This window comes from Lutjanus erythropterus, chromosome 21 (assembly GCF_056507025.1).
Source record: "Lutjanus erythropterus isolate fLutEry1 chromosome 21, fLutEry1.hap2, whole genome shotgun sequence".
NCBI lineage: Eukaryota > Metazoa > Chordata > Actinopteri > Lutjaniformes > Lutjanidae > Lutjanus > Lutjanus erythropterus.
The window spans coordinates 1,575,270-1,595,817 of NC_139337.1; the positions used below are offsets into that span (position 1 = coordinate 1,575,270).

Here is a 20,548-nt window from a genome sequence, read left to right on the forward strand (position 1 = left end):
TATTGACTGTTTTATAAAGAGAAACTTTGTGACCAGGCAGGCCGCCATTATTTCCTGCTGAACAGATGAGCCAAAACCAAGCACAAAGTCACAATGCGTTACCCACCAGTTCTACGCACTTGTTGCAAAAAACAAGATGGCAAGCCCCATAATGCCAGACTTGAGGCTTCAGAATTGTAGCCCACAAACCCACTGACATCTCAGTGGATTCACACTTGATCAAAACAAGAAGAGAGAGGAACTGATTACATCACACACCAAGAGTGTGACTCCATTCTCTGCTCAGGACTCCACTTCATCTTTACAGAGCAAATGGCTACATCCAGTGAGGCTGACTGTTGTATATTGTACCTGTAACACGTTGAAGGTGTAGCAGTGATGTGTTTGTGACAACAGTGTGCAGACAGGCTCCCAGAATTAGAGAATTTAAGGCTTTATTTATAACATACCATTTTCTTTATGGACCATAGAACAGTGGACTGTTTTACAATGAAAGTCATTGCAATAAATACAGTTTGGGAATACAAGGGGAACAATATGAAAATATACGTCATGTGACGGAATGAGGACGCCTGGCTGTAACATAGAGTCAGCTCAGGTTTGGTCATCTGCACTATATGAACAGCCATCATGCTCATCATTATAAGAAAAACAATCTAGTGATTAAATGTCGTAAAAAAACAAAAACAAAATGAAAGAATAGCAGTATGACAAAGTGTGGCTGGGTGTATGAATACAGACAGAACACAAAGGGGAGAGGGGCACATAAACCAGCCTATTGTGTGTGACTACATGTGGGAATTCCTTTCACATGGATCATCAGCACAGTTTGAGTCCAGGAATACAAACAGTGGAATGCAGCAGATCACCTGATGCCACGCCATCCATCCACAGAGTTATCACTACTTCAGTGTTCCATCATTAAGATATCTTTTATTAAAACGTGGGTATTAAAAAGAATAAAAAACATGTTCATCACTGTATCTCTGTATCTCATGATTCTATGCTACTACAACTTCTTACAACCTGCAGCTCAGATCAAAGAGTCTAGGTGAAGAAGGAAAGCACTCATTTCTTTTTATGCTTCAAGAGAAGAAGAAGACTAGTGAGGATAGCAAAAGACTTGCTCTGTTGTGTAGTTGATAAAATACACTCATTAATACTGCTCTGGAGGTGGAGCTCTCCACTAATAGTCAATGCCCTGATCATTGTAATGGGAGCTGTAGTCGTCATGGTAACCTCCGTGGTACTCGTCCTCCTGGAACTCAGCCTGATAGTCACTGTCGCTGATCTCGGAGCCGTTGGTGCCAGTGCCCTGGCTGCCGTTGGTGTGGATGACGGGCTCCGTGGGGGGGGCGCAGTATTTGGGGTCGTAGACCTGTCGGCCCAGACCGTACACGCTCATGCCCCGCTGAGACGCCACCTTGTTGGTGCCCATCTGGAGGGAGATGGTGGAATTGTCCAGTGGCTGCAGCGCCACCTTCTGGTCATAGATGTCCCTGCGGGTACCGGGGGCTGACATGCCCGCCTGAAGGAAACCACATTACAGCAGCGACTTTACAACATGATAAACCTGTGTGCAGTGAATTCTCTGCTCTGATTGGTCTTTAACATGAATGCATGTTAAGAAAGTTGCTAGCAGAGATGATGATTAAAAACAGTAGACAAACAACGTGTGAGGATGGAACTGTGTCCCCAAGCTATATCAGGCTTTAGATATGTAGTTGTCAGTCATATTAAATATTAAAGCCTCTGGAAAACTAAATCCACTATAATCTTCTAACCATGTAATTTATGTTTATATTATTTTTTGTACACTTTTCTGCATTGGTTTTGAACCGAGGAGATTTATTATGGAAATTACAACAAACCAATCATAAAAAAAATCTGTCAGTTGCTATGTGGGTGCAACAAAACTTCTCTGCTCCGTTGCTGCAGCTGCCAGATATTGTTATTGTATTGCCAATATTGGTTTAGGTCTATGCTATATTTAAAACATTTTCACTGCTTTACTTTGCTGTTAGACAGCCTTTACTGATGGTGAACTGAAGCTGCCATTGGAGCTCTCTTCACAGCAACAAAATTCAATAAAACAAACAAACAAAAAAAAAAACTGTCGTTTTCCCTTGCAGGACACTGGAGCTGCTGGTCGACCACTGCCTCAATCTGCAGAAAGTAGTGTTAATTTGGGCCAGAACAAATGTCTAAAAACACTGGAGTCACTCAATAACACTAACACCTCTCATGTCCTGTGAGGCAAAATGACAGTTTCTGTCCATGGAGTTTGGTGCTGTGAAGAAAGCACAGACAGTGGGAAAACGCTGGTTTTAATATGGCGCACACTCAACTGATATTTATACGGGGTCCTGTTTTTAGGTGGCTAAAACACATTGTTCTTCATCTACAGCAGGACATGACTTAGCGTTTGTTTTGGGAATCCTGAGGCAGCTGTCAATCAAACATGATCTGCCACGCCCACACAGTCTTGAGAACTGGTTTAAACAGTTAAATGTGCTGCTTCTGAAGATCTCTGTGGATACATAATGAGAAACTAAACTTTGATATGATGTATGCATTAAAGCCATGTTTCCAGAAGCTTCCCGTTGTTGGTTTTAGTCTTAGATTTGTTGAACAGAGGTTTGTTTTTTGTTTTTTACCTGGCTGGCTCCTTTGTTGGTTCCCATCTGCAGGCTGATGGTGGTCTGGTCATAGGGTTTGTCAGTCTGGGTCTTTGGATCATACAGATGTCTTCTGGTCCCATAAGCAGTCATTCCAGCCTGACTCGCACACTTGTTGGTCCCCATCTGAGGACAAAGGAGCAGCTGTAAGACCTCAACAAATCCAATCAGTCTAACTTGCTTTAAATAACCCTAAAATGAACCATCATTTTAAATGAAACATTTGTCAGTTTTGGGGTTTTGGAAGTTTTTAAGACAGTGATGTTCCCATTTTCTGTCACTGAAGAGACTGGCTGTTTGTCCTGCTTTAAAGAGCTCCTAAACCCAAAGGTCAGATTTAGGGATAGTAGAGTTAGGGCCACATGCAAAACAGCATTGTGGGTTTAGCCACAGAGTGTACATTTAGTAGGTTGTAATCCTGTTTATTATACATTTTATGGTTGAAGAGAGTCACACCTAGCTGTATAGCATAGCAGACATAGTTACCTGCAGTCCAATGACACACTGACCAGCCTTGATCTTCTCATCATCAAAGTGTCGAGCTTGTTTGTCTGCATATTTCACCCCGATATCGATCTTTGTGTCCATACCTTTGGTCTTTGCCTAACGACAGGACATGATGTGATTTTAGATATATTTTCTATGACAATATAAAACGTGTCTGTCAGTAAACAGACCCTCTGAGCTGTGTGTTCACTCACCATGCTGGCTAATGCGAGCAGTGTGGTCTGGACTTGAGTCATGTTCCCATTTTCAAACAGGTCATTGGCCTCAAAGATGTCATTGGGCTTTAGGCCATAGGCCAGGATAGCTTTGATGAAATTCCCAAGGTTTTCCAGCTGCAGAGCAACAGAGGGGAAAAAAATGAGTGATGGGGGCTGGGACTTCAACAAAACCAGGAGGAAGCAATAAGAGCACAAATAAAGCTGTCATGAATGAGACCACTTCTCCTCAGAGCCTGGCGTGCTGGGACTGGTCTTACAGAGCTCAATGTCCTTTTCATGACGCTGACTTCTGAGCTGCTTTCTTTAAATGACTCCCTGTTATGAGCAGACAATGTGAAAGCCCTGCACTGTTTCCAGATCAGAACAGCTCTTACCTTGTGCCAGTTCAGCTGTGAAAGGTTGATTTTCTTTACTGATCCAGGCTGCAGCTTATTAATCAGTCTGAGAGAGAAAAGACACACAACAAGGATCAGAACAGAGTTTAAACTGCTGAGGATACATTTCAGTGCACATGCTTCAGTAAAACACACTGAGACACACACAGAACCTACTCGCAGAGGATGACTCCATCCTTCAAGCCTTTCTGGAAGTTCTCTCCAATAGACATTTTAGTTTCCTCCTCGATCCAGAAGCGGAGCTCCTCCTCCTTCTGTGGGTCATATTTCTGAGCAATCTGAAAGAAAAATCATCAAAAAACATAAGTCTGCATTCCATTAATGAAAAAAACATAATCTATAAATATGAATAAGATATAATAAGTTAAAGCTGCACCAGGCCACTTTCAGGGCAAATAAATCTGGAGTTCTTCACCCCCAGAAACTGGTTTGTATTTTCTGATATTCTCAGCTGGTCTATCCTCACTATGACCTTCAGTGATATGAAGACTGGACCGATGAACGTATTTTTATTTTTATTTGTAATTTTAATAGCCTGTAGTACAGTAGTAGATACTAATTTATGTCACTGATAGATAAAATAGATCTTTATTTTCACAGAGCAATGAAATCTTCTGCAATATGCAGCATTAAAAATCATTAAATACAACAAATAGTGCAAATACAAATAAAGGAAAAATATATACATAATTAAACAAATATACAGTCAAGTTAGGAAGCTGCAATCACAACAATTCATGCAAATTCAACCAACCAGCATGAATTCTGTACAACCTTGCAATTTTGTCCAAACACTGATTGTCGTAACTTCCTACGAGTTCTACCAATCATAGCCATAGCCATACAAAAAAAAAAAAAAAAACATTATTTTTTGCAATTTTCTCTTGGTCCCACAACTTCATTTCAAAAAATGCCTAAAAACATTGCAACATGAATCACATTTTTTTTAGAAAAGCTGCTGAGAAATCAGACATTTTCGCCAAATCTCAAAAAAAGCCTGAAATGTCCTGGAGCCACTGTATATATAACCATGTCTACAGCCTCCAACATGGAGAGAACTCATGGAGATACAGAAGTATCCACTTCAGCAGACTGAAGAGCAGTGCCTTCCATCAGACTGTGAGACTGAAAAACTCATCCTCAGCACTCCTCCATATACATTAGTTTGTTCTATGTTTTTTCATCTCTTCAGTCAGTCCAATCAATTGAAGAATGAACTTTGAAAATCCTGCTGTGGAATTTTGTTGTATGATATAGAAATCTCCTTGAATGTGGACTGTCCTCTACCTTCTCCCGGAGTGAAGGGGGACAAAACAAACAGTGTCCAGTAGGGATGTCCCGATACAACTTTTTCACTTCCGATATGATACCGATATTGCAGCCTTGAGTACTGGCCGACACCGATATCGATCCGATACGATATCAGCACGAATCATGCATACTTTTATTACTTATTTTGTAGTGTGGAATGTTAGAAAAGGTTTGATCAAGTGATGTTACTCAAACAGAGAACAATAGTCAGCAACCAGAGTCACCTATGGATAGAAGTGCTGGAGCAGAAAATGGACTGTTTATCAGAGCGCTTATATCTAAGATTTTAGATGCAGTCTGATAAAATCCGATACTCGTTTTTTGGCTGATATCGGACTGATATCCGATATCAATATTGGATCGGGACACCCCTAGTGTCCAGGATGAGATGGGTCTTAGCTGGCTTTCTTGAGTGATCAGCCAGTGTAAATATCTTTCAGTGGAGGTAGATGATAGAAAGTCCACAAGAACACGAGAGAGAAACCACCTGATGGACAGAGATAATAGAGAAATGACCAGAGCCTCTTGGACTGACCCAGGTATCACATACACACACAGACCTGAGACTAACAACAAGACCCTACCAGATCTGGTTATACTAAATACAATTCACTGTATTTAGTCTCTGTTACTAGGAACTCAGTAGACTAGGAACTCAGTAGACCCTCAAGACCTAAACCTCTCGAAGCTGTTCAGGACATGACGATGACAGACAGTCCCCCACCTGATTGGTTCACTCACAGCACATGATGAAGAACAGAAGAAATATAGTAGAACAAGTTGATTTTACAGGCTGTCATGTTTTTGAGACTAATGGACATGGACATGAAGACTTCAGATAAACATCCAAGCTCATTAGTTGTTTAAGCATAACTATGATAAGTTAAACTAATTTGCAGTGAAACATGAAACACATGAAACACAAGAACCAAACCACTGTTTCAAAATACTCAGCTGTGTTCTCTCTTGTCCAGTGTCCTCGTTCTTTAATTTACACATATTCAACTATTCTGATCAGAAACATCTCTTGTTAGCTAACAGCCACACATCACCCAGCCCACACACCCAGCTGCAGAGGTGTGGACTCGTCATATGACTTGGACTCGAGTCAGATTCAAATCACGTTTAACGACTTTAGACTCATTTTACTGGAGTACAGGGATGCAACGATCATTTTCATAGTCAATTAATCTGTCGATTATTTTGCAGATTGATCAGTTAGTTGTCTCATCTATAAACTGGCAGAAAATGGTGAAAAATGGCAATCAGTGGGTCCCAAAGTACTAAATGACATCCTCAAATGTCTTGTTTTGTCCACAACTCAAAAACATTCAGTTTACTGTCATAAAGGAGTAAAGGAACCAGAAAATATTCACATTTAAGAAGGTAAAATCATATTGAGCACAATATTGTGGTGGTATTTGTGTAAAACTTGTGTCATAGCGACGCTATTCCCATAGCAGGGATATAGCACACACTCAAGCTCTGCGTTGGTCTTTAGAAGCTGCAGCTTTTATTCACTGACAAACTCGAACCCAAACTGCACATTTACAGCACCGTCGCTGTACATTTACTGCCACACTGACAACTTCACTGCTCACATTTTCCTCATTCAGCGAACATTCATCATCTGATAGTAATCAGTCTGACACTCACACTCACTACAGTTACACACTCACTACAACACGCTACTCTGACCAATCAGTGGTCTGTAGTGTTTGCTGACTCACCTTTATCATCAGGACTAAACACAAAATACTCCCAAACAGGGGCAGAGGCATGTTTCTTCTTTTTAACTAGTTGTTCAAATTCCAGTTCTTCCAATTTCTGAGATACCATGTTTGTCAGCTCAGCTTTGCTGCAGCTCAAAGACCTTTGGTTGTGTGTGCTGCCATCTACAATACAGCACCTCCCTATCAGTTTAATAGAAAAAGGAACATCTGTATTCAGGATGGTTTTTAAAATCATAAAATTGGATTTCTTAATACTCTGGTGTACGATAACACATTCCTCCAAGCCCAAAGATGAAAAAGTTCTAATTCATGAATCAATTCATTTTCCAATTCATTTAACTGTAACTCTGTTCATTCTCAGCAAGTCAGCACTTTATCCCCCTGATCCACTTTGTTTGAACCAATGTGATACAGAGATAGACCTCATGAAAAAAGAAAGCTTAGTGGCACAATATGTTATCTGAAAGTTGCTTCTGCTGGTTCAGATTTTTTGATGGCCTTCCAGAGATAACAATACTCAAAGAGAGGACGTTGGTTGGTGTGATTGTTCCTGTCCTCTTTCAGCAGCAAAGATGTGAGAGAAAAGATATTTATGTTATTACATTTTGTTTACATTTTTTTCTAATCTTATATTTATCTTCTGCACTATTTCATGTCTTATATTCTCATTTTTCCTAGAGTGATTTTCCTTTCACACATAGCATTTTAGCATCGTTGGGTCAACAGAATCAGCATAGGTTTTGTGAAGATTAATAATGGATATGCTCCTCTTCATTGATCATAATGTCACCATGAAAAACAGCAGAACACTCGCAAGAGTCACCATCATGTGTTCCATACTTTTAAAGAGATCATGTGATGAAAAAATAGAAAACAGCCACAATGAAACATTAAAAAGCAGCTCATATGGAGCTCTGTTATAACACGAAGAGCTTCTCTGACACTGCTGTTAATGTGAAACCAGCCAGTGAATCTGACTGTACAGTTTTCTTCCTCACATCAGTTCTGTAAACTGAATCAGAGTTGGCTGACACCTCATGTACATCCCACAGACACTCTGCTCATCCACTACAGGACAAAGAGTCCACTTCAGTTTAGAAGAACCACAAGAGAGAAACCATCTGCAGTCCATCCACCTAAGAACAGTCCTCTGTGCTGTCCTGAGGACACTCCTGCACTTCACTACTCCCAGTTTGTCTGATATCATGCCTCCCTTTCCCAATTTCACAGCTGAAACACTTATAATGTTTTCTCTTCAAAATCGAATGCTCTGATGTAGAATTCTATTTCTAATATTCTACTTCTAATTCTAATATTTGTTTCATATAGTTGGTTCTTAAATAACAACCATACAATCAACTTTATTGTAACTGTTCTTTTATTTTACTTTTTTTGGCAGATGACATGATAAAGCTCATCTGCCAAAATAAATGGAATAACAAACCCATATCATAGTTGCATTATGTAACAATCATTCCACATGTTCATACTGGTCATTAAATTGAAAATAATAAATCATTGTGTTTTTGTTACCTTAAAATAGTATGTATCTACAAGGGGAGCAGCTCCTCGTCCATGGAGGCCACTAAGGCTGCAATTAACAATCATTCACATTATCGATAAAACTGTTGATTATTTTCTTGATGAATCAGTTGTTTGGTCTACAAATTATTTTGTTTCCCAAAGCCCAAAAAGCCCATCTTGTTTTGTCCACAACCCCATGATATTCAGTTCAATGTTATAAAAAAAAAAAAAAAAAAGGTAAAGAAACCAGAAAATATTCACATTTAAGGATCTGGAATCAGAGAATTTTGTCTGTCTTTTCTTAAGAAATTACTCAAACCAATAATCAATTTAGAATCAATTAATTGTTGAAGCTCTAGAGGCCACAATGTTCCACTCCCATGTTTCTAAAGTAGCCCAGGATGAACAAACCAAAAATTCTCTAGAGCTGGCTTTTTTGCCTTTTCACGAGTGTCATGGGCACCGCTGGGGATTTTCCACTGGTACTTTTGGCTGTGCTGAGTCAAACCATGATGTACTGATTTGTATTTCCATTACAACTTTTATCACGCCAAGCTGCGCTGAGCTGCACCCGAGTTGGACCTACTCTAGATGGGGCCACATACCCTGACACAACTGAATTTCTGTTTTGAAAAGTAGTTTCTCTCCTGTGTCACTGTTTGCACTTTCAGGTATCTGCATTCTTTCATATTCACTTTCAGCTGTGTCGGGGGTTGTGGGTAAGTTATTGCTAATGTGCTGTTTCATAATAAAAGTGTTTAATTAACAGAGCATGAGGGGGCACTTATTGTGAAGAAAGGAAAGAAGCAATGGGAGACAAAATCAACAGTCCTCTTCCAGGCTAATATAAGGCTTTGACAGACTGAGTTAGACAAATCATTTGGGGACTTTCCAAAGTTAGAGCAAAATTCGCTCTTTCTCATTACCATCTCACCACTGCAGCCGTGAACAGGAAGTTTGTATTAAAGAGTTTTTCATTTTGGTGGGTCTTTTAATGGCCATATGAAGAGGAGGAATGATGACAGCAAGCTAAACCTGTTCCAGCGTTTATATGGGCACCTGAGTATTGTTCTGACCCAGGCATGAAAAAAATGTGAACCTATCCTTTGGTGTGAACTCAGCCCGTGTTTTGCACACAGATATGGGATCTTATGTCCGACTACACTGTTATCATCATAAAGCAGCATCACCAGCTAAAGATCAGCAGTCACCTGGACACACTCCTGTCCACAGACACCACAAGGGTCAAGTACAAGCCTGTCATTATTTTGTAGTTTTATACCTCGTTCATAAAAATATTGCAAAATATCTCTTGCAGGAAGATTGTCACAAGGTGAGACAAACCCTCAGGACGATCAAATAAATTTTACTGTAGGGCATGGTCGATACCTGTCCTGGTACTAGTCAGTGCTGCTGGGTCAAAACTACAGCTACCACTAACAATTACTTTTATTTCTTTATCATGAATGTTGATTAATCTGTCAATGAATCATTTAGTCTTCCATAAGATATCAGAATATGGTGAAACCTAGCATTATAATTCCTCAGAGCTCAAGGTCTAAGAGCCAAAGACATTCATTTTATATAGCAGTTAGTTATTAATCATTTGATTATATTCTCAATTAATCAATAAATAATAGTTTGTTTTAAAAGGTTAGAAAATAATGAAAAATGTTGATCAGTGTTTCCCAAAACATAAGATGACATCTTTAAATGTTTTTTTTAACTAACAACCCAAAAGATAATTACTGACTTACTGTCAGAGAGGAGTAAAGAAAACAGAAAATATCTAAGAAAATAAAATCAAAGACTTCTGACTTTTTTCTGTCTCAAACGGATTAATTGATTATCAGAGTAGTTGTAGTAATAATTAACAACTGGTTTTCTTGGTGACTGAAACAAAAATTGTTGTCTTAACTACTGAACTGATAATTGAATGTAATTGTAAAAACATTTGACACTTTTTTTAAACTTTTCTCCTTTGTGTTAAAGGGCTGTTTCATTTTAGCTGCAGTCCATCACTTGTCCTCCACTGAAGCCTGTAGGACAGTAGTAGGCAATCAAAGTAGGGCTGCAATCAAACATTATTTTCATTATTATTCATTATTATTTCATGATTAATTGTAAAGTCTAGAAAATGTTAGACTTCTTCTGTTCAACCAACAGTCCAAAAACCAAAGACTCTTCATTTACTGTCATAAATGCAAGACAAGCAGCAAATTCTCACATTAAGAACCTTTTAAGACATTTTTGCTTGAAAAATGATTGAAACCATTAATTAAAATAATAGTTGGTAACTATTTTTCTTTAAATCAATGAATTGATTAATCAATTAATTGTTGCAGCTTTAGTTAGCAGTCACATGTAGGGAAGTCATAGGAACTGATGCTTTGGTACCAAATCAATGCCAAAATTCCTTGAATTTGATGCTACTTGTTTTTCTACAGTAAGTGCTGAAGGTAGTGGGCCATACAGAGACAGCACTATACACCTGCAAGGCCTCTAGTCTGCTGGTAAATGCCAGAGAAAGAACAACCCATGGGGAAAAAAAACTATTTAATATGGTGACCTCAAAAAGAAAAAAAAACAGTTGTGTATGGAAGTAATGTCACTTTGCATTCAAGGTGGATCATCAGGGATTAATGATACATTTGCAAAAAACAGTCTGCAAACCATGGTGTCAAACTTTTCAGATGAAGGGAGGAAACACAACCACACAAGTTTCAGGTCATGTTAACTTACATACATCTCATCGTGGTTCTCCTGTCCTGAAATACAGGATAACATTACTTTTGTCTGAGACAGCAGCACTGCCGTTTAACCAACTATGTTCCATAATGTCTGAATGGCTAAATGTTACAGGATACCATTTTTAGGCTAATGTAATCTAACCAGAGCTGTAGTAGTAGACTACTGTCCTGACTTCTTACTGTTCAGTCTGTGTCATCTGTGATTTACTGTTTTGTTTTGTTTTGGTTGATTTACAGTATTAGATATTAGATCAAAAACTTGGCTTGTTATCATGTAATCAACAGACACAGGGGAATCTTTGTATGCCCCCTCCTACTCCCAGTTCTACTTAAAAGCCAGAGAGTACATATTCTAAACGGTGACGTGTGGAAGGCTGGAGTTAAAGGTTAGATCCTCACATGTCATAATAACAGGGCTGAAAGTTGTGTTATTTAGGAATTAATGTGAGGTGTTTTGTGAGTTTGACAACACAGAGAAACCCCACTGAGAGGCCAAAGGACTGGAATGATTGGAGGAAGGGGTTTTTTCCTCTCCTCACTCCCAGCAGTAACTTTGGGAAGAGACTGCCAAGACCTCTCAGAAAGAAAGAAAAAAATTAGGCATTGGAAAATCTGGGATCTAATTATCTTGATGGAACCATTAAACTGAGCTTCTGGGGGAAAAATCTGGAAGGTTCCAATTCGAGCCTGATGGGAGTGAAAACCAGACCCCCCCCCCCCCTCCCCTGCATTTCATCTCTGTACCCAAAAGCATTTCCTGATGACAGCACAAAACTGCTCGCATTTGGAAAATAAGCTGAGTGAAGCCAGAGCTACTGTCCAACACTCTCAGAAGAATGCACAGTCAGAGGTTATGTAGTCTGAACGGGGTTCAGACAGGAATTCAGCTACAGTACACATGGTCCCACCAGGGTGATAAAAAAGACACACACACACACACACACACACACACACACACACACACACACACACACACACAGCTGATTGGCATTTCTCACATCATACACATGGCTGAGCAGTGAACCAAGGCTGAGCAAATAAAGTGGCTGCTGCTCATTAATATATAACCACCTCTGAACTTCACAAACATGACACGTCACAAACTGAGCTGAGAAGAAACATGTCAGCAACTGTACCAACAAGGCGTCTGGTTTTTCCTAATCTTTTTATTGAATTTTAAGCCTTTCAACAATTATTAATGTACAGAGTGTGTGAAGTGAAAGAAGACGTTTTCAGAACAAGACCAACCCTACATCTCCGCGCCCCAACCCTGTACCCTCACCATCTCAGGTCATGAGATGACACATAAAGGTGAAAAAGAAAGAAAAAAGGTATAAGAAAATAAAACAAAGGACATCAAAGAATGGATACACAATGAACTGGGAGGTAAGTAATTTGGGTGGTATTTCAATCCTCTTCAGAGTCTGGTGAGATGCACAAGAGGTCAATATGTTCCAAAAAGGGTTCCAGGTGTTTTGGGAATTTGGAGATTGGGAAAATGAGGATTTTGACAAAATCTCTTATTTGGAAAAAAAAAAAAAAAAAAAAAAAAAGAAAGAGGTGAGAGTTGGGTAAGTGATATTGAGCTCAGTAAACCAGGAGAAAATTCCATCTGTATTCAAATAGCTGGAAAGCTGAATCTGTACTTGAAGGTCTAAAGCCATGGTTGTTGAGAACTGGAGTGAGACTGGAGGGTCTATGCAAACCAAAGTGTTTCCTAAATTGATCCCATATTTTGAGAGAATTAGACACGACCAGAACAGTAGCAACAAGTGTGGAGGGAAGAGGAAGCTGGGAGCACAGTACAGAATGTCATGACATTAGCAAGGCTGCCTTTTCCAAGTAAACCCAAGCAGGTACACTGTCAGCCCATTCAGTACAGCAGCCCGCAGAGCCAGACATCTCTCCATAGCAGTCAGAGCAGGAGAAAGATCTTTCTCCACACGTACACATTCTGGTATGGGGAAAAAATGCCCTGCCTTGTTTGCATTTCTTTAAACCAATCACAAACAACTTGGGTGAGGCTAAGCCCAGGATGCAGCGACGGTGCTGCTGCAAAATAGTGCCAAGGGGAAACTTGTTTTGGTGGAACATTTGCACAGCGAAGTGAACTCTGATACTAAAATTACTACTTACTGCACAGGTAAAAGGTAACAGCTGTTAGCTTTGTTACGTTTGTACGATTAGTGTCTCAGGTGCTAATTTGCTGCTTTCAGTGTGTAGGTTGCAGCTCGAAACTTGTTCTTGTTTAATGGGAGCTTTGAAGACGCGGATAGGGGATGATGTGAAATTGTGGGCAGTGGTAGGACTTATACCTGCAGTGTGCGTCTGGAGTTTCTGAATGTTGGCATAAGTAGTACTGAATACTATATATATTTGGGAGGACAAGCCCACTCATATATTTTGGAAGTTGCAGGATTGACTTTTATATGCAAACAGGTTTATTCCCCAAAGGAATTCGGACACAAGCCCAGTGGCCCAGTGGGCCTAAGCTGACCCCCCCACCAGGCCTAAAAATCTGGGCATCACTTTTAGGGGATGTATTTTTTAAAAAAAAAAGATTTTATTGTTTTTAACAGTTATAGTGGGATGGTTCAATTGGAAACATAACCAACCACCAGCACTTCAACCAATGGATGCACTTGTAAAAATGTGAATGCACTATAGATCAGCAAAGTCCCAAAGTCTCCCAGGGGACCTTATTTCTCGGGGGGGGTGACTGTATAGTAGTCAATGGCAAGAGACAAATAATTTTTTATCCCATTTGAATTGTGCCAGTAATCACACATATAACGTTTGTCAATTTAAAAGATCATTTTACAAGTTGAGAAAGTGACAGTTGTTCTGTTGTTGTCATTGAGAACACAACATTCCAAGACTCTACATTGTCATATTCTTTGTAGAACTCAACTTCGTCAGTATGAAATCTGTTATGGCTTTCTTAAATTCTCAATTCTGCAATTTCAGCTGCAATCATCTTATCACAGTAACTATGGAGCCCCACCTCACTGCTGCCATCAGTCTTTTTTTGGCCCATGCTGGGCCCCCGTCAAAAGATATTTGTTACCACGCCAAAAAACTTTGCTGCGGGAAATCCTGTGGTCTGAACATGGTCTAACTTTCTGAAACAGACAATCTTACATTTACGGCGACTCGGCCATGAATGAAAGCAGACAGGCTGTCACCTCTTCTCTCAAGCTTGTCTAAACAACTTGTCTCACTTTTTATGAGCACAACACAATGAATGCCTTTGAGGAGAGACAGACAGTGTATTGTTATCTTCATTTGTAGGATTCATTCATGCTGAGGCTACAAATAAAACAGGACAGATTGTTTTTCCATAAGTCTGTCTCAACTAGCTCATGAGACAGACACAATGAAACCTAAAGTCTAGGCTGCTAACTGGTGTTATCTTTGTGGAGCTGAACAATAGCTTCAGGAAGAGAATCCTTCCTGCTGGTCTAAATTGGAAGCGTCTCACTGACAGGATGGAGTGGCTAATCACAGGGAAGGACTCACAACAATACTGATGACTGTGGTGTCAGCACAATACAAGCTCAAAACCATGGTCTGCCATTAAGACTGCACCTCCCAACAGTGGGAGGAGAAACTTAAAGAAGAACAGACCTCGTTACAAGTGTAGATGAGTACAGATGTCAAAATGGTGCCACAGATGGCTGCCTGTGTGCTGCACACTTTTGCACATTCTCTGGTCAATATTTTATACATTCCTGCACAAGCTGTACATAGACTGAACTCTTTCATATTGTGTTTTATTGTTGGGATAATATTTCTTCTTTACTTCACTTGCAGTACTTGCTTTCATCTTTGTATTTCTCATGCTATGTTAATAACTATGCTATGTTAATAACTATGCACCAATGTACTGAAGCAAATTCCACCCACTTCTGATTCTGAAGTAGCGATGTAACACCATCAAGGGTCAGATTACACTTACAGAGAGCCCAGGTCATGCCCCTTCTACTGGACCACCATGGGATCTAACTTCAGAAAAATGAACTGTAGACTATGGCCAGAGACAAACTATCTGATGAATCACACATTTGATGTTTGTCACTTTAAGATGATTTAAGATCATTTTACCAGTCCAGAAAGTCAATGTTTTTCATAAAACTGTTAAAGTATCAGACTGTGAGGATATGTAACTAGAAAGACTTAACACCCAGAAGTCACACAAGAGACATCATGACTTTCTCCCTCCTAAAGCTAACATTAGCCACTGAAGTAACGATGTCTGTGTGTTTTTGTATGGGGTTGTAGTCCACAACAGTAGGTCTTACTCGTTCTTTCTGTTCATGTAACTTCACAAAACACTTCAGGCAAGGTAATGTTGCAAGGGTCAGCAAAATTGGTGTTGATGATGCATATTGTGCGAGACAATTCACTGATTAGTTTAGGTTTATGTGAAACCAAACTATGACAAACCTACCAAAATCTGAGACTTCCTTGACTTGCAAAATTATGTTTTAAATTGACAAACATATGTGTAATTCATGTCACAGTTCAAACAGATTCAAAACATTAATTTCTCACCATATATTTTTTTCCAAATGTGGGTCCATTGGGCATATCAGAAAGAGTGTGACTTAAGTTCTCTATACCACACTAGTTCTTATGACATGTTGTCTGAATTCAAAATTATTTATAGCCGTTCTGAATGGCCATATTCAACCACTAGTTTGGATTCATCAAGATCACACAACAAAACAAACTAACAGATCCAGATTTACACAAATACTGTATATCCCAGTAAAATGTCACAGAGGTATGAAAAAAATAGATACAATCCAAATATAATGGTAAGTACCTCAGACAACCCCTATGTGAACTATGTAGCAGTGGTTGGGTGGCAGCTTTGAGGTTGATTGGACTGAAACTGAAAAACACAATGGTCCTGTAGAAACATGGTGGGTTTATATGGCTCCTCTATGGAACAGGACCCACTCCCTCTATAGATCAAAGGCTCATTCTAAGACAGTGGTTCCCAAACTGGGAAGTGGGACTATTTTTCAACTGATCAATCTGGCAATAGTTTTTCCACTAACCAGTTAGTTGTTTGGTTCATAAAATGTCCTAAAATGTTGAAAAATGATCCCAGATGATGTCTGTAAATGTCTTGTTTTGTCCACAACTGAAAGACATTCAGTTTAACTGTCAGAGAGGAGTAAAGAAAGCAGAAAATATTCACATTTCAAAAGCTGAAATCAGAGAATTTGGATGTTGCAATTGTAACAATCCATGCACACTGAACCAATCTCTGTGAATTCTGTGTGACTTTGCAATTTGGTCCAAACTCTGCTACTTTTCCACAAATTTGGCTAATCCCAATCCACCAATCATAGCAGTCCCCCATGCAAACATCATACACGTACAACTCAATGAACCTACTTAATGTTTGGTTTTATTATTCCCCTTTTTGTCATTTATATATTTTTTAATTTGTCATTGTAAATGACATTTATCAACATTCTGTGTCATTTTACAATTTTGAGCAGTTTTTGAGTTTGAGCTCCAAAAAGATTTTCCTTCTTTAGGGAATACTCCTCAGGTGCTCTTCTTCATTTACAAATAAAGTAGATTTTTATCATTTTTGTAATTCTGAGCATTTTGGTAAGGTTAGTTAGAACACTCAGGAACAAGTAGCCTTTGATTTTTAATGAGTTGTACAAAAGAAATTGCAACTTATGCAATTTTTTTTTAGAAAGGCTGCTATGAAATTAGGCATTTTAGGCTGCAACAGTCACCATAAAAGGTCCATGAAATCCTGGAGGGTCTAGTCCATATGTTTCCGAATGAAATATTTGTTTTTTTTAATCAGTCCACCTCATCTTAACAATGAAGGATCCCAAATATAATAAAAAAGGACAATAAGGTGTTGATGATTCTGTTCTCAGCTCTGTATCGTTGTACTTTCTTCAGATACAACACAGCTGTTTGACTTTACCTCTGTATCAGCTCTGCACACACAAACACAATGTGTTTGCTTGATGTGACAGCCAGACACCACCCACAGGCAAACTGAACCAAGAGGGGGTGAAAACAAACAGACGCCTCAGGGTGGGGGTTTTAAAGACGCTCAACAGTTCAGTCAGTATTGTGAGCTGTGCTCAGTATTCCAAGTCATGTTTTGAGATTGTGTTCAAATGAGGCAGATGTGCTGAAAAGCAACTATACTGAAGTGTGCTTTGCTACAGAGCCTACAATTTCCTTTTTTTACATTTTCTCATCATCCTCTTCTTTTACTCTCATGACACATTTAAAACAGTAGTGTCCATCACATTGGGTAACAGCTTGTGTCTTTCTGAGGAGTTACAGCACAGAAAAAGTTGGAAAATATACAAACAGCAAAACTAACGTACTAAATAAAGCTTCAACAGCAGCGTAAAACAGTGAATGAAATGAGTCTCAGTTATGTGACCTGTTTTGAAAAGCAATGATCTCATATCTCCAATCTAAGATTATATAGATCATACTGTATGCGACCTACTGATCACATCATGATGATGACTGAAGAGTAAGTTTCAGCATACATATTACACTGGTTCCCAAACTGGTGGGGGGAATGACCAAAGGATGAATATGATTTATGCAGAGAAACAAACCAACGAGTCATGCCTTTATTTCACTAAAATTCAACTTTTGAATCCATTTTTAGCAGTTGCATCAGATGATTTACGGCTGCAACTAACAATTATTTTCATTGTCGATAAATCTGTTGATCATTTTCTCAATTAATTGATTAATATGTCTTGTAAATCTGTATGCTCCACATGTTTGGATCTGTTTTTCAAGTCTTTTCAGTAACAATTATTTTCTCATTTCATCAATCAGCTATTTGGTCCATAAAATATAAGAAAATGGTGAAAACTTAATCCTGTCACAGTCTTGTCAATTGAAAAATATGTCCAAACATGGAGAAACTGTTTTCAGGTTTGGACCTATTTTTCAACCAATGATCAATCTGGCAATACTTTTTCCACTAATTAATTAATTGTTTGATCCATAAAATGTTGAAAAATGTTGATTTAAGTCCAAGATGACGCCCACAAATGTCTTGTTTATTCCACAACTCAAAGACATTCAGTTTACTGTCAGAGAGGAGTAAAGAAACCAGATTTGTTTTTTTAAATTTGGAAACCACTGCATGAGTACATGCTTCTCCTTGTGAGAAAAAGAGACGGACTGGCAGAGCTCGATGAGTCAGTCAGCAGAGTTCATGACCTGGTGAAACGATGTGGGCTGAGCAGATGAGCTCAGAGATTCATGGGAGAGAGCTCTCTTGTTGCCAGACCAGTCAGACTGAAAAAAGGAAGACAAGACAAGATGGACCTGGTGTGTCCTAGAGAGTCCTGGAAGTTCCAGGTTTTCCTCCTTTTTTGTACACAGAACAGGAAACTGGTTACTTCATGTTATTAACTGCATTTAACAACAGAACAAAGCTAGAGATACAAGACTTCAATTAAAAATGTTCCATTAGGTCAGTTATTTTAGAGGTTAACACTCAAACATTAGAAATCAAGCTTCTTTCTATGTCCTCTCTCTAAAGATCTTGAATGTCGAGCTGCGCAGTGATGATATTAGATTGTGAATGATTAAAATTTCTCCACGATATGATTGTTAGTATAGAGTTACAGTGTATATTCTATCAGCTGCAGTTCTGTGGCTCATTCGCACATCCAAAGTTGTTTTCTGAGCCAACCCTTAAACCACAGTATTTGTTAGTCCATGTCACGCCTTCCCTAAAGGCACACCAATAATCGCAAAATAAGTAGGCTGTGTGGCAATGCAGTGGCCAGTAGCTCCTTCAAACTTTGCTACTTTTCACATTTGACCCATTATCCTTTCAGTTTTATTGATGAAATATGCATCAACCATGACTGAAATACACTTGTAGGCATTGGAAAATGAAGCATAGGGTTTGGATTAAAGAGCAGTGACTCCCAAGACGAGTGACAAATGCAGGCGGCATCTTTCAAACAGATCTTTCAGTCAGATCAGCTGATGCACTGCAGCAGGTGACCGCCTCAGGAGAGGAGGTGGTGAGCGGATAACAAATAATCACACATTGTGATTATTGAAACATACACAGACCAAACATGTTACTCATAACAATCTGTCTACCGCTATAATAAACATAGACAGTAGACTGAACCACTGGTGCAGGAGTGGTGACTGTGGTTTAAATTGGGTCGCAATCGCATATCCCTGCAGTGAGTTCATATTGTGACTTTATTCTGCAATTTGTGTGGAAAAATCTAAGTGGAAAAAGACCTGCATTACTGTATGTAGGTGTGATGGTGGATGGAGGAAAAAAAGAAGTTAGCAGAGAGAGCTGGAGGTGAGTGAACTCTGGAACACAGGAGTGACTTTCTGCTGAGTTATGGCTCTGACCTGAAACCTGGATCAACTAGACTCTGAAATAATACAGTCATCACTCACTGCCCTGCTCTCAGTTTCCTGTTAGAATGTTCCTTCTACGGTTCACGTGGTGTTGGCAGGATTTTCTCTCTCCCAGCACAGATTACACAACCTCACTTCATGTCATCTGCTGATATGAAAAAAAAAATCAATATTTTTATTTATTTTTTACCCATGGCTGTTTTTTGATAATATGCAACTTTGTTTCAATAAAATGCTTAAATGTCACAGTCTTTGACTTTTCTTAAAAGTGTGTTTTGTTGCACATTCCATAGTTAAAAGTAATGAAGATAAGCCAGATTTGAAAACTAAAAACTATTCTCATGTTAGTGAGTGTTGCTCAGCTGTGATCGTAGCAGTGCAGTGTGTGTAGTGATTTAGGTTGTTTTTAGTGAATGAATGCTCCTCCAGACCCAAATCAAGTTCCTGTGTCTTGTTTGCTGATGAAGGGGGACAGTTTCTGAGCTACTGACAAGATCAGCCCAGGCTCATTGAAGGTGGACCAGACCTGCTCCTCCATGATTTGTTTAGTACACCCCTCTTTCTGGTGGAAACACTGTACTGTAAGTAGAGATGCACCGATTGCAATTTTCTTAGCCGATTCCGATTTCCGGTTTTTATAAGGGTCTGACCTGATTCCGATTTTGACCGATTCCGATTTTCAGTCTTTCTAAGAACTGGAATTGACAGCATTCACAAACATTTTTGCAACTTTTCTTGTAAAAATTAAATTAGATGTTCATAATATGACACTGACTATTAAATATTCACTAAATACTATTTAAATCTTCTCCAAAGTCCTCCAGGTTACAGCCAGGGCTTATAATAGGTTTACATTAAGATTATGAATCAGCTGAATTCACGGGACGCGATTTCACGTGATCGCCTGTGGAAGCAGATGTAAACAAACCGGAGACGGATGCGATGCAACAATTTGCTGCTGTAAAACTTTGCCATGAGAAAAACAGAAGCAGAAGTTAAAGGAGTCTGGAT

The 20,548-nt window shown here is 39.1% G+C and overlaps 1 protein-coding gene across 1 annotated transcript in view; it reads right to left on the reverse strand.

Annotated features, from left to right (window-relative positions):
- Positions 1–417: 417 nt before the first annotated feature.
- cnn3a (calponin 3, acidic a) overlaps positions 418–20,548 on the reverse strand; it is a 31,148-nt gene continuing 11,017 nt past the window's right edge. Inside the window, exons 2-7 of the mRNA XM_084747249.1 lie at positions 3,955–4,076; positions 3,778–3,844; positions 3,380–3,517; positions 3,165–3,281; positions 2,658–2,804; positions 418–1,528 (exon numbers count right to left, since the gene is read on the reverse strand). Coding sequence (XP_084603375.1) covers positions 1,187–1,528; positions 2,658–2,804; positions 3,165–3,281; positions 3,380–3,517; positions 3,778–3,844; positions 3,955–4,076 — 933 coding nt within the window. The 3' untranslated portion in view covers positions 418–1,186. The remainder of the gene's footprint in view (positions 1,529–2,657; positions 2,805–3,164; positions 3,282–3,379; positions 3,518–3,777; positions 3,845–3,954; positions 4,077–20,548) is intronic.